This window comes from Phacochoerus africanus, chromosome 5 (assembly GCF_016906955.1).
Source record: "Phacochoerus africanus isolate WHEZ1 chromosome 5, ROS_Pafr_v1, whole genome shotgun sequence".
Lineage (NCBI taxonomy): Eukaryota > Metazoa > Chordata > Mammalia > Artiodactyla > Suidae > Phacochoerus > Phacochoerus africanus.
In genome coordinates, this window is record NC_062548.1 from 5290855 (window position 1) to 5305415 (window position 14561).

General features: G+C 61.9%; 1 protein-coding gene across 1 annotated transcript in view; it reads left to right on the plus strand.

Annotated features, from left to right (window-relative positions):
- FOXK1 (forkhead box K1) overlaps nucleotides 1–13484 on the plus strand; it is a 59625-nt gene extending 46141 nt beyond the window's left edge. Inside the window, 7 exon segments of the mRNA XM_047779451.1 lie at nucleotides 7751–7907; nucleotides 8328–8474; nucleotides 9104–9294; nucleotides 10708–10874; nucleotides 10959–11243; nucleotides 12247–12471; nucleotides 12956–13484. Coding sequence (XP_047635407.1) covers nucleotides 7751–7907; nucleotides 8328–8474; nucleotides 9104–9294; nucleotides 10708–10874; nucleotides 10959–11243; nucleotides 12247–12471; nucleotides 12956–13248 — 1465 coding nt within the window. The 3' untranslated portion in view covers nucleotides 13249–13484.
- The last annotated feature ends 1077 nt before the right edge of the window (nucleotides 13485–14561 follow it).

Consider the following 14561-nt stretch of genomic DNA (forward strand, 5'->3'; position numbering starts at 1 on the left):
CCCAAGGAAGCGGGCGCGGAGCGGAGGCCCCGGCCGGCCAGCTGCGCTGTCGCAGGGGCAGGGCTGCAGCTCCCTGCCGCCCCTAACGTGGCGCCTCTGCAGCCCTCGGAGCGGGTTTTCCCCGGCACCTCGCTCTGCGCCCCTTTTCCCCGAGGTTCGGGGCGCGGCCGTGGGAACCCGCGCCGCCGCCCCTCCCCCGGCCCGCCGCGCTGCCTCGCGGCTTCTCCGGCTTCTCCGCGTTGCCGGGCAGCCCGTGGGCGTGGGCGGGTTTTTTTCCTGCGCTGAAGGCCTCCGCCCAGAACATGAATGAACGCTCTTTGGGAAGTTCTGCTATCTTAAGCAGCATTTTGCTGAGCTCCCCCCCCCCCCGCCCCATTTTGCAAAGAAGTGGTTGGTGTCTTTAGGAGAGTAAAAATTGGTTAACCGTGTTTTGCAAAACTAGAGCCCAGTCCTTAGAGACACAGTTTTAAGAAAACTGGAGAAATTCAGCCAGAGAAAAGGGGCAGCACAGAAAGCGAAAGGTTTTAGAAGCGCTTTCCTGAGGAACAGAAGTCAGATCCAGAAGGATTTCACATTGTGACAGTTAGCGGAAGGAACATTGTATAAAATAAAAATTAAGCACAGGGCTCCAGAACCCAAATCCCTTTTCATCACCCTCTTGGGCGGGTCTGCTTCGCCACCTCCGGGAGTTTAGTCCGAGCTCACTTCCCAGTGTCTCGCTGTGTTCGGTGCTTTTTGAGTTTGGAGGTCCACGTACTTTTGTGTTTCTGGCAAACCTCGGGTCCTTCCTTGAGGGGGATGTGTCTGCTGCCGCGTTTCTGGGCTCTGTGGTGCCCTGGAGAGGAGCGGGCCTCTCGGGCTGCCCTCCTGCAGAGTGAGATCCCTGCCTGCAGGTCTAGGAGCCCCCCCATTCCATACCCGCACCTGTGGACCTTGCACACACACACACACACCCTCTGCACACCCACACCCACGTGATCCCTCCCCACCCCCCCCCAAAAAAAACTGGAAAGAAATCAAAGTTGCTTCATGTGACACATAAAGGCAGGGCCCTCCCTGTTCGTGCATTTTTCCTTCTGCCTAAACCTGTGCCGGGGTGGTTTGCGGCTTTAAAATGTTCTCTTGCAGTGCAGCGGGTTAAGGATCCCGCGTTGTCACTGCACTGACTTGGGTCGCTGCTGTGGCTCTTCGGGTTGGATCCCTGGCCCCAGAACTGCCACCCAACACGGCCGAAAAAACATGTTGAGAGGCAGTTGAATGGGCTTGTCCTTTAGTTCTTGTCTCCACTGGATGGGTTCCCGGCTCTCAGACGCATCTGTGGGGGAGGGGGGGGAGCGGCTCTGAAGGTCGCTGTGCCATGTTCTTGGCTGACCCTTCCGGACCACACCCAGCCCGTGACCTGCCGCCTGGAGCGCTTCCTTCCGGGCTTTGGCTCTGGGGTTGAGGAAGCAGGAGGGGCCTGGCAGAGGAGCTGAGGGAGGCCTGGGGCGGGGAGCCCAGATGTGCCCACTCGGAGGGAGAAGAGCTTGGTACGTCTTGGTTCAGGCGGTTTGCTGATGGCACTCACTGGTCAGTGCTTTCCAGAGACTAGCTAACCTGGCCGAGCAGCAGCCCGGATTTCCAGCATGGAGTTTACCCCAAGGGAGCACAGACGTTGTCATGAGAGCCCTGAGAAGCTCCCCTCTTCCCCCAGACGGTGGAGGTACGACACGTTCTGCAGAATCCAAATGTTTTGGAGAATAAAAAGTCCCGGGCGGCGCTACCGTGGGACAGAAGCCAGTGAGCGGGCGGAGACCTTGTGTGAAGTGCTGCTGACTGCTCCCCAGAAAGGCCCTGCAGCCCGCTCTCCTCCTGTTCCTGTGCCTCTGGCTCCTTTCCCGTCAGTCCTCTCTCGCGGCTCGACTGTTGCACGTGGCCCCTTGACGGTTGACCACTTCGCCACTGAGGGCCACATGGCTGTTGCCAGTTTCTTGTCTCCTGAGGGGTTCAGAGCTAAGTGCTCAGAGGCTTAGGGCCGTCAGTGGCCCGAAATCGCTTCTCTGAAGTGAGAGTCCACGGGGAGGTGGTGGCACCCTCAGGTCTGATTGTTAAGTTTTAAATGAGCTCAGTAGGGTCATGAGCCACAAGGTTTAAGAACAGCGATAAAAATAGAACTGTTTCTAGGAGATCCCGTCATGGCTCAGTGGTTAAGGAATCCGACTACGAACCATGAGGGAGAGGGTTCGATCCCTGGCCTGGCTCAGTGGGTTAAGGATCCGGCGTTGTCGTGAGCTGTGGTGTAGGTCGAAGACGCGGCTTGGATCCCGCGTTGCTGTGGCTGTTGCGTAGACTGGTGGCTACAGCTTGGATGAGACCCCTAGCCTGGGAACCTCCATATGCCGCGGATGCGGCCCTCAAAAAGCCAAAAGAAAAAAAGAAAGAAAAGGAAAAAAAAAAAGAAATAGAGGGGTTTCTGACCCATGCCTCGCGGGTGGGGGGGGCGGGGCCGGTGGCGAGCGCGGGGCGGGGCCTGCGGCGAGCGCGGGGCGGGGCCGGGACGTCCTGCCCTCTCCGCTGGATGCGGGTGCTCTGCGACCCCCACCTTGCCGTCCCGCCCCCACCTTGCGGATGGGGACACCGAGGCTCAGGAGGGTCATTCTCTGCAGCAGAGTGGGTGCCCGCAGCGCAGGCGGTACCGACTTCACTGTGTTTTTTGAAGGTTTGTCCTCCCCTGAGACGCACCCCCATCTAAGCGCACAAACCCCGCGCTGGTTTCTAGTCTGTGCGCAACCTGAGGCTTGGCTTTTCTTCCGCGCCCCCAAGGTCGTCGGAACTGTCCGTCAGGGTCCCCGGTTGCGGCGGTGGGACCCTCCAGGGCACGAGCTCAGCCTCCGCTCGGCGCCCCTTCCCGGGTTTGCTTACATCTCCTTGATCTCGTCCCCCGAGCCCTCCCTCCTGGACCTGAGAGCGCCCCGGACCTGAATCTGGGAACCCCGCTCTCCTGGCTTCCTTCCCCTCATCGTTCCCTCTACTTACTGGCAGTGGGGACGGGAAGGGTCAGTCTTTTTTGAGAACGTACGCAGCTGAAAACTCTCCTCCGTTGATAAGCAGGTGGGTGGCTTCCCTGGGGGGAGCGCGCCAGGTTGGAGGCCCTGTGCTTCCGGGCGAGGGCGCCCTCTAGCCTCGAGGGTGGCCGTGGGGGGACAATGCTGCTGCCGCCGCCGCCACCACCGGCCGCCGCCGGCCTGGCCCTTCTGCACAGCCTTTCCCCCTGGGAGGACTGAGTCCCTCGTGCTGTCCCGGCCGGGCCTGGAGCGGGGGGGGGGGCGGTCTTCCGTCTGAAGGCTCAGTTCCTGCGATCTCAGGGAGTTACCGTCTTGTTTCTGCTTTTCCCACCTTTCCCCCCTCTGTCTCTTTCTCTTACCTGCGTCCTCAGAAACCTCAAGTCTCTCCTGACACTCTTTATGGAACTTTGGTTTCTCTTTTTAAACACCGTCAGAGCCTTTCCTTGTTCTCCAGATGTGCTCTTGGCTGTATCCTCGCGTCTCAGGACCGCCGTCTCCCTTCTCTGGGGTCTCGCCGTGCCCTTGGTTTTGCCCTTTCGCCTTCTCCCCGCCTCCTCTGCGTCTGCAGAGCCCTGTCCGAGTGCTGCCCCATGTCCTGCACACGTGCCCCTCGGCTGTAGCCCCTGAGGTCAGGCACTGCATCCCTCAGTAAATAAAATTATGACGTGAGCCTGTAAGTTTACTAACGTATTTTGAATAAGAAATTCTATATACTTTTTTGTGTGTGTTTTTAGGGGGTTCCCAGGCTAGGGGTCGAATCAGAGCTACAGCTGCCGGCCTACACCACAGCCACAGCAACGTGGGATCCAAGCTGCATCTGCCACTTACACTGCAGCTTGTGGCAACGACGGATCCTTAACCCACTTAGCGAGGCCAGGGATAGAGCCTGTGTCCTCGTGGATACCAGTCAGGTTCATTAATGGCTGAGCCACAACAGGAACTCCAGAAATTCTATATACTTCAGTTGAAGCATTTGTTTTCTAGAGTTTAAAAAAAAAAAAAAATTCTAATTTTCGAAAGAAGTTCCAAAGACATGAATGAAAACCAGTGTTACACTTAAATCTGTGTGGTCGTCAAGTGAGGTCTTTCACCTGAAAAATCTCCATCAGCTCGACTGCCATCAAGGAGCTGATATTTTTCAATTGAAGATTAATAATCTCATTGAAATAGTATCCTTAAAAAAAAACCCAGGTCTTGGGAAGCTGCCTGGATCACCTCAGGCGGTGGTGTGGCTGGGGGCTGGTGGGGGGGGGACTCAGCCGCCCCTCCTGGGAGCAGGGCAACCCCTGTCTGCCGTCCTGGGGCCGGGCTGTTGAGGGTACAGGCATGCCCCGACCGCTGTCCACAGCGTATCCTGTCCCCCGTCCACAGGCCACCCTCCACCCCTGGCAGTCAGGTCCCTGTTCTCTAGAGCAGACCAGAGCGGAGCCAGGGCTGGGGAGGGGGTTACAGGCTCAGCAGTGCACCTCCCGTCTTCCCACTGTGATTTCAGAGCCACTCCCAGTTCCTCTTTTTATTGTAAGTTTTTAATCGGAAAACAAATACACAACTTGGAATGGATTTGAGGCGAATTGTGCCTTAAGCAGATTTTTTTGTTTTTTTAAAGAAAAGTCCCGAAGGCAGGAGCATCAAGACTTGCTTTCCAGGAGGCCAGCGTGGGAGGAGGAGGGCCCAGAGCCTCCTGCCTGCTGGGTTTTCCTATGGCCCCAGGCAGAACCAGGCCAGCCAGCCAGGCAATGAGCGGGACATCCAGGGCCACCAGGGGTGGGGCGGGCGGCAGGTGCCTGGGGAAGGCTCCCCGCAGCTCCTTGGGCCCTTGGTCGTGTCTGCCTCTCTTAGCTGGCTGCTCCAGTGTCGCAAACACGAGGTGCATGTGGTTGCCAGGTGTGTCTCGGCCGGTCCCAGGAGTCGGGTTCTGGGCCTGAGCTGTCGCCAGGCTGGGCCAGCTGGTCCTGTTGAGACAGTGGCCCAGATCCAGGGCAGCTGCTGGCGGGACAGGTCAGCCATGAGCCATGCCCACTCCTGACCCTGAATCCTTCTCACCTGAGCGGACGTGTGACTTCTGGAGGGTGACTTGGGGATGGTTTTTCATAAAAGGGGAAGTCAGTGACCAGTGGTCTCGAAGGGCGCCTTCCACGTCTTTTCCACATTCACCCTTAAGGCGGGAAGAACAGTGTCGATTACGTAGCACCTGGTGGTTCCAGGCCGCTTGGCCTCTGCCCTTTACCCCGTCCCCAAATCATCTTCCACACCCCGGGCACTTGGGGGGCCCCTGAAGTGGGCGAGTCTGCCTAAGCCTGGACCCCAGGAGGGCCCTGCATTTCCCCCCACCCCCTGGAGAGCCCGTGTGACTTTATACTGGATCTTTCCTCTTTCGCTGCTTGTTGGGGAGCTGCGTGGTGGAGGGGAAGCTCCCTTGGTGACACTGGGTGTCCTGGACAGTTTCTCAGAATCGCTGTTCCCGTCCCACCCCGCAGGCCCATCTTTAAATCGAGCATTTCAGCCCTGAGACATCCTGCTTCTGTGCTTCCAGCTCTGCTCCTCCGCCTTGGGTGCGTGACGCCAGGGCTGCTGGGTACCAGGCGCGGCCCTCGGCCAAGGCCAGCCCGCGCGGGGACAGCTGAATGGCGTTTATTGAGGCCGGGGCGGCCGTGTGTGCACACGCATGTTCCCCGGGACGGGCCTGCTGGGCCCTCTGGGTGTCAGCCTCCCAGGAAGGGCTTGTCCGCACGGGCCTCCACGCCGCATGCGGTGGCACAGGGACCGCCTGGCCTCTTCTTGTTCGGGAGCCAGCCTGCTGGCCTGTTCGCTGTGGCCACAGAAGTCATTCCGTGGGGAGCGGCAGCGTTTTCCCTGGGTTTAGCCTGTCGAGGGTGAGGTGTGAGTCTTCTGTGGTCTTTTACAAAATACAAACTTTTACAAGCGCCTTGGGCCCTGAAGTCATGTGGCCTCCCCTGGTCTGGGTGCCCCTGTCAGTTGCACAGGTTTAGTCGCCAGTGAGGTGTCCCCAAACAAGGCTTCCCACTCCCCGTCTCCACCACGCGCCTTTCCCTGATCTGTCTCTGGGAGGCTGGCGTGTTTCTGGAGGACAGTTCTCGTGGCCAGAGTGTGGACCAGGCGTGGTGTGTCGGTCCACTTGTGTTCGAGGGGCCCCGAACGCGCCTGGGCTTGGAGCAATGCCGGCCCCCGTCAGGGCTGCCCGTCCCCTGAGCCACCGTGTGCCGTGGCGTTTCATTCCTGGACGGGGGCACTTGGATGGTGGAGTGTGTGAGCCCGGTCCTGGGGAGATGCGCTCCCCCAGCTTCCGCTCTTCGCCTGGCTCTGCGTTTGGGTCGAAGTGAAGTTCAGAAAGCGCTGCGTTTATTGCTGCTCCTCGTCTCTCTGCAGCTCACTTTTGGTTGTCGGTTAAAATTTCTATACTCACGGGACTTGCTTATCTCTGTGTTTGGAGCATCTAGTGGAAAAGAGAACAGAAATTCTCAAATAAGAGATTCCTTTGAATTTCTCCATGGACATGCAGTGGCTTGGAGTTGTGTGGATTCCTGGCCACTAAGGGATGGTGACGTGGTAGAATCCGGCGTTAATGTCAACAGCCAAGTGTTTCTCAGCCGTGGTGTTTTATGGTTTCATTTATTCCTTCCTCCATTCGGTAACTGTCTCTTGAGCCCCCCGCCCCAAGTGCTGCAGGTGCCCCCCCCCGCCACAGGAGACAGGCAGGGAGCCCATGATGGCAGCTAGGCCCCAGAGGAGGCTCTGGGTTGGTGTCCAGTGCGTGGTGCAGGAGGCTCTCATTTGTGCTTGACCTGTGGGCGCCTTGGGGGCACCCTGTCGTTGGAACAGGTGGGGCGGGTAATTGCCTGGGGCGTGATGGGAAAATGAGTGGCACCTCCCAGGGTCCTGGGGGGTCCGTCTTGGAGGAGGCACACACAGCTGGGCAGGCTGGCACTCCTGGGGACGAGCAGAAGGAGGCAGGCTACCACTGGGCTGTGGGCACCTCTCAGCAAGGGCGCTTTTTAGTTTTTTTGGCCACACCCACACCATGTGGAAGTTCCCCAGGCCAGGGCTCAACTCCTCATCACAGCAGTGACCTGAGCCCCAGTAGTGACAGTGCTAGATCCTTAACCCACAGAGCCACCAGGGAGCTCCCCCAGGTTAGTTTTAACCTGGGTCTGTGACCCACTCTTAGAGCTTTTGTTGGTTTTCCCTGAATGTTTTTAATTTTCAAAATCAGAATTTGGACATGGTTTGCTGGCCACAGACCTCCTTGGTAGGGATGTGAGCTGGGCCTGGTGGCTGGGCCAGACCACAGGGACAGACTGCAGGCTCTTGGGCTACTTGGGCTGAGACCCCAACGGGGAGCTCTGATGTTTCCCGCCCACGGATTGTGTTGCAGTTTCCAGCCAGAGATGAGCCAGCGAGTTGAGGCCGTGACCCTGGGCAGCCGCGGGCCTGGGAACTGGGTTGGGAGGCCAGCGCGGATCTTCCTGCAGCCCAGCCTCGCTTCAGGCGCCACCGTGTGGCCGAGTGAGCAGCCTGCAGCCGTGGGGCCCTGTCGCGGCCCAGGTTGCACAGCCAGTGGGGTCGGGACAGTGCCCTGCCGCGTGACCTCAGTCCCTGCTCCGTTCAGGGATCCTGACATCCTGTAACACCAGATCCGCCTCCCCAGTACAGGGCCGGAACTCAGGACGTGTCCTTTCTCTCTGCAGTGTCCCCAACTCCTGCCCGGCCAGCCCCCGCGGGGCCGGATCCTCCGGCTACCGCTTCGTCCAGAATGTGACCTCGGACCTGCAGCTCGCAGCAGAGTTCGCCGCGAAGGCCGCCTCGGAGCAGCAGGCGGAGGCGTCGGGAGGGGACAGTCCCAAGGTCTCAGCCTGGGCGCGTTGACAGGGGACGGGCGCGGGGGCGGCCGCTCTGCCTTCCTGCGCATGCGCCGCCCCGTCCGCGGGGCTGGACGGCTCCAGACACGGTCCCGGCCCCGGGGAAGGCGGCCAGGCTCTCCCCTACAGCTTTGTGTCCTAGCTCATTTCCGTCTGACACCCGTTTGTAAATCAGTGTGCAGAGGAGGTGAGAAACCTCAGACTTAAGTTTTCCCTCCCATGAGGCAGAGATGGCCCTTCCCTGGTTTAAAGCACGTGGATTAAGCCGGCAGAGGTCACGGGTTGATTTTAGCAGTTCTGCTGCGAGTCCCCACCGGAAGGGTGTTCTCCCCGAGGAGGTGGCGTGTGGGTTGGGGGGCGGGGGAGCCTTTCTTTCGGGCCGACCCCGCGCTGTCTGTGTCCTCAGGATGAGTCGAAGCCGCCGTACTCCTATGCCCAGCTGATCGTGCAGGCCATCTCCTCGGCGCAGGACCGGCAGCTAACACTAAGCGGCATCTACGCCCACATCACCAAGCATTACCCCTACTACAGGACGGCCGACAAGGGCTGGCAGGTGCGCCCGCGCGGGGGGTGGGGGGGACCCCGACCCCGACCCCGACCCCGACTCCAGGCCGCGTCCCCAGGCAGCAGAGGGTCAGAAGAGTCGGGCTGGTCCTTCTGACGGCCTGCGGGGTGTCCGCAGGGAGCCCAGGTCCTCTCCCCGGTTAGGGTCCAGAAACATGGAACCATGCCGGCGCTTCCTGCGCCCAGGGTGCTGGTGTGCCCCGTTGGAAACGCTGCCCTGCTGCTTCCGGATGATTTCTCTGTTGAGGTCCTTAAGACCTCTGCCGACAGGGGACACGACAGCACCTCACAGCTGTTGACGTGTCCTCTGTGGCCGCTGTTTCCCGTCTGCTGGTTGGTTCAGTGCAAGCTCCTAACAGGGCATCTCCTGGACCAGGGTTTGCGCCTGTTGCGCTCTCGCAGTGTGGGATAGTCCTGGTCCCGGGCCCAATTTCCACAGGAAAAACCTCCACGCCCTTTGCGCCCACGGAGGCCCCTCCTGCCTGCGACGCCCCCCACCACGGCGTGGACCCTGGGGCTCGGCCAGGGGGTCTCCTGGCCACTGCGCTCAGGTCGGGTCGGGCTGGGCTTTGGGTCCTGACCCGCGGTGACTGACGACTGTCTCTGCTTTGCCCGCAGAATTCCATCCGCCACAACCTCTCCTTGAACCGCTACTTCATTAAGGTCCCTCGTTCCCAGGAGGAGCCCGGGAAGGGGTCCTTTTGGCGGATAGACCCTGCCTCTGAGGCCAAGCTCGTGGAGCAGGCGTTCCGGAAACGGAGGCAGCGGGGCACCTGCTTCCGCACCCCCTTTGGGCCGCTGTCATCCAGGTGAGCCGCTCTGCCACTCGGTCAGGCCACTGTCATCCAGGTGAGCCACTCTGCTGCTCAGTCGGCCAGCCGCCCAGGTGGCCACGGCCGCAGGGGTTTGGGCACTTAAGTTTTTCCCCTCTTTTTGAGGGAATAGCTGGGGACTACTGAGCTGTGTGCTGGGGACAGGAGCAGGATGGCGGCTGCTCCCGCCCTCAGTTCTCAGGTGCTGAGATGAAGCGTGTGGGCCTGGGGTGAAACAGGGAGGGCCCTTGGGCTTCCTCGGATGGGGCTGCTCTGCACAGACCCCGTCTCCAAAGAAGGTCCCCTTCTGAGCACTGGGGGCTCGGGCCCCAGCGTGTCGTTGGGGACATAGTTCAACCCACCCAGCGGCCAACATTGCTCTTCAGCTGGGGGCAAGCTGGGGGTGGCGCCTGGGCTTGCCTGTGTGTCCAGGGCTGCCCACAAGCATGAGGGCTGCTTGCAAGGTCGCGGCTGGCAGTTGGGAGGCTGGTCACCTACGACATAGAATTTGCGGGGGGCAGGGGGTGGCTCAAGAAGGGAGCCCCCAGTCCAGGAGGCGAGCCTGGCCCCAGCTCGGTGTGAGCCGAGTCCTGGGGAGAGGAGGCAGACTGTGTGCGCTGGGGCAGAGGGGGAAGCCAGGTTTCAGAGGACCTGATGGGAGCTGGGTCTCCTGCAGGCGAGGTTTAGGGCTGCAGGGTGACCAGTTGCTACTGGTTAGAGCATTGAATGAGCAGATGGGGCCTCGGGCCTGGATGGAGGACACATACCAGCCAAGGGGGTTGGAGAAGAGTGGGCCAGGCTCGGGCCCAGAGGGTGGGGTGGGGTGTGGCGCTGGTGGTGACCTTAAATGCAAAACGGGGAGCCCCCTGGAGAATCCGGCAGCCCAGCTTCCCGCCCGTGCATGTGCAGTGGCTCAGGGGCCTGCGGCCTCGTGCTGCGTGTGCTTGGAGGTCCCTGCAGAGGGACCGTGCTCATTGCACGGCCTGTCCAGGCAACGGATGTTAGACCCAGGCGGAGGTTCTGGGGGTTGTTACCTATGCGAGACAAACAGCTTTGCTGTCTCGGGGGTCCGCCTGTCCAGGGGAAGGTTTGTGCCCGCCCCTGCAGAGCCACTGTTGTTAGCACAAGAGCCGGGGCCTCTTTTCTGAGGCCTGGGCCCTCCCGGAGGTGAAGGCCCTGGACCGTGGCCTTGGGCGGGGCTGTACCTGCAGAGCGACGTTATGTCCAGCGGGCGGCAGGATGCCGCTGCAGGACGGTCGGTGTTGGAAATGCCTTGAGAGGACAGAGCAGCGTCAGGGACGTCGGGCAAAGGCAGCACGTGGGTGTCGCGTTGTCACCCAGCTTGACGAGTCCCTATCTTCCTCCCTCGCAGCGTTTACTTACGGCTGTGGCCCTCTCTCTGCCCCCCAGGAGCGCTCCGGCCTCACCCACTCACCCGGGGCTGATGTCGCCTCGTTCCAGTGGCCTGCAGACCCCAGAGTGCCTGTCGCGGGAGGGCTCGCCCATCCCGCACGACCCCGACTTCGGGTCCAAGTTGGCGTCTGTTCCTGAGTACCGGTACTCCCAAAGTGCGCCTGGTGAGAAGGGCTCTGTCCTCTTGGCGGACGTGGCCTGGGAGGGAGCGTCCCGAGTCCCCACTGACCCCGCGCCCTTCTCGGCAGGCTCTCCCGTCAGCGCCCAGCCGGTGATCATGGCCGTGCCACCCCGACCGCCCAGCCTGGTGGCCAAGCCCGTGGCCTACATGCCAGCTTCCATTGTGACGGCCCAGCAGCCGGCGGGCCACGCGATCCACGTGGTGCAGCAGGCCCCCCCTGTCACCATGCTCAGAGTGGTCACCACCTCCGCCAGCTCCGCTAATGGATACATCCTGGCCAGCCAGGCCTCGGCAGGGGCCACCCACGAAGCAGCAGGCACGGCCGTGCTGGACCTGGGCAGTGAGGCGAGAGGTAACATGGCCATGCTGTCACTGCGTGGGGACCCCTGTGGCTGAGGTGGGTCCCCAGGACATAGAGCCAGGGGCTGCAGAGCCCAAGTCTGGAGACACAGGCTGTCCTGGGGGACAGTGGCTCTCAGGCTGCTGCCTGTTCTCTGCTCCGCATCTCTTGGGAAGTACCTCCTGGAAAGCAGCACCGCTGCCGCTCTGCCGTGCTCCCCCGGGGTGTGCTCCCTGTGGGGCGCTGCCCGGCGCCCCAGGGCTGCCTTGGAGTCGTGCGGAGTGAGAAGCAGTGGCTGGCTCCTGAGCTAGAACTCTGGACCCAGGGAATTCCTGGGGACAAGGCTGAAAATGCAGCTGCACCGTCAGAGCCCCCCGAGGTCCCTCCTCTACACCACCCTAGGGCCACGTGCATTTTGGGGAAAGGCTAGGTTATGGCTCTGAAAGCAGGTCACTTCATGCCAAATAGTACATTTTCTTTCTCACCTTGCCATTGGCCTGGTTAAAGTTGAAGGTATTTAAATTTTTTTTTTTGTCTTTTGTTGTTGTTGTTGTTGCTATTTCTTGGGCTGCTCCCGCGGCATACGGAGGTTCCCAGGCTAGGGGTTGAATTGGAGCCGTAGCCACCGGCCTACGCCAGAGCCACAGCAACGCGGGATCCGAGCCGCGTCTGCGACCTACACCACAGCTCACGGCAACGCCGGATCCTTAACCCACTGAGCAAGGGCAGGGACCGATCCCGCAACCTCATGGTTCCTAGTCGGATTCGTTAACCACTGCGCCACGACGGGAACTCCTTTAAATTTTTTTTTAAGCCTTGTTTTTCTCTCATTTCGAAACATATTTCGTCAGTGGACGTTTTGTGTTGAGAAGCAGTGTTCCGTCCCGGTGCCCGCGCCTCGGGGCCGCGCTCCGCTCTCTCTGCATCGGCAGAGTCAGGCCGAGGTGCACGTGCGTGTGTGCGACGCGGGTCCCCGTGAGCGTGAACGGGGCTCTGATCCACGCTGTCCCCGCAGGCTTGGAAGAGAAACCCACCATAGCGTTTGCCACCATCCCCGCTGCCAGCCGAGTGATCCAGACGGTGGCCAGCCAGATGGCCCCCGGGGTCCCTGGACACACGGTCACCATCCTGCAGCCAGCCACGCCGGTGACCATCGGGCAGCACCACCTTCCCGTCCGGGCCGTCACTCAGAACGGCAAGCACGCTGTCCCCACCAATAGTTTAGCCGGCAACGCTTACGGTGAGACCCCGCGCCACCTCCACGCCCCTGGTTTTCTGGGATCAGGGCAGCACAGGTGTTTCTCCCCTTGATCCGGTCCTCCAGCCTGTTTCTCGAGCACCTCCTGTGTGCCGGGCACTGTGCTGTGATGCCAGGGCAGCCTCGAGGAAACAAGCAAAGCCTAGGTCACAGCCCACGCCCTGCAGGAGGAACGAGAGGTCGGGAGGGACGTGAAACAGCCCCTCCAGGCGGGGGTGGGGGGCAGGGGGTGAGGGCGGGAGCCTCCGTGTCAAGGGGGGGGTCCGCACACGGAAGCCGCAGCAAGAGAAGGAGACGGGGAGCAGGCCTGGGGCAGGAGGGGCTGGCGCCCAGGTGCCGCCAGGTGTGCTGGGCGGGGCCCGGCTCCTGGGTGACGCAGCCCTCGGTGACGCGGGCCTGTGTCAGAACAGCTCAGCGCTGGTCCCGGTCAGCTTCCCAACGTCCGTCTCCTTTTCCTCCGCCCCAGCCCTCACCAGCCCCCTGCAGCTCCTTGCGGCCCAGGCCAGCTCGTCCACTCCGGTGGTGGTCACGCGGGTGTGCGAGGTGGGACCCGAAGAGCCGGCGGCGGCGGCGGCAGCAGCAGCGGCGGTGGCCACCACCGCCACCCCCACCCCCACCACCCCCACGGCCACCTCTGCCTCCTCCACCGGGGAGCCCGAGGTCAAGCGGTCCCGAGTGGAGGAGCCTGTGGGGACTGGGACCACGCAGGCCGGGGTGATCACGGCTGCCGGCCCGCAGGGGCCCGGGACCGGGGAGTGACGCCGACCGCCTGGAGTGGAGTGGGACACTTGCCAGAAGGAGCTCTGGAGCCAGACCGAGGCGGCGACGCCGCGGCCACGCGGGGCCGGGAAAGCTCCACGCGGCCCCGAGCCCCGTGCCCCCTGGCCCGGACGCCTCCACCTGCCCGCACTGGGACGCGTGGTCCTCCTCGCCGTCTTGCCTCCTGCCCCTGCTCTGGTTTCAAACAAAACACATAAACGCGTTCAGACAGCTGATTGTATGATTCTGGGGCTTCTTTGTGTCCCTTTTCTCCCCCCAGCTCCGCCTTCGCTCCCCAGGCCTCTTGTCCAGGGCGTGGTGAGAGGGTTATGGCCCAGTGTCAGGGCGGCCCGCCCGCAGAAGCCAGGCTCCCGGAGCAGGATGGAGACGCAGCCTGGCACGGACGGCGCCTCCGAGGGAGAGGCCGGGCGTGGGGTCCCGCCCTGTGCGCAGGAGACGGACGGGGAGCGGGCCGGGGGGGGGCGCCGCCGCCAGGTTGCAGACTCTGCTGCGGGGCAAGGATTGGCATTACTCGGGTGCGGGGAGGGGTCTCGCTTGGCCTTGGACCCCAGTCTTGAGGTGAAATGTGGAATTCAGGCTTAATCGTAAATCTGAGACAGACGCAGGAGGCATCACCTGCCCTGAGGTTTCATCTCTAGACGCTGTCACGCCTGGAGGTCTGAGGTCCCTGCCCAGCATTAATCCCCGAGTGAATCTGCCACTCTGGTAACTTCAAGAGAGATTGACGGCCTCCTGGGTTGGTGTTCAAGGCGGAACCGGCTGTTGGGACGAAAGATCGGTCTGAGCCCGCGGGCTGCAGCGTCCAGCCGGTGTCCCGGCCACCCTGCGATCCAGTGGCTCCTGGTGCTCAAGGCAGGAGCAGGGGGTGGTCACGCCGTGTCACTCCAGAAGCAGGAGGACGAGCGCGTCTCCTGGGCTCTGGCGTCTGGTGCCGGCACTGCCGTCTCTACCCTCGACGGCCTGTCTGTCTCCCATCCAGCTGCCTCCACGCCCACAGCACCGGCAGCCCCAGGCCTCGTCTGTGGCACCCACGGGGAGAGCCCAGGCAGCCCTCAGACCTGCACCCCTCGGAGATGCCAGCAGAGCTGCCCAGTGGATGCCTAGTCGGGTCTGGTGAGATCTCTGCCCTTCGGCTTCGTTCGGAGAACATTCTCAGGAAACGTCAAGTGACTGAGCTCAGCCCGGCCTTGGCTCCTCGCACAGGCACCTGGAGGCCCCATGGGAGCGGTTCCCTCCACCGTGCAGCCGTCCTCAGTCTCCCGCTCCTCCCTGAGCCCCGACGGCTGCACTGC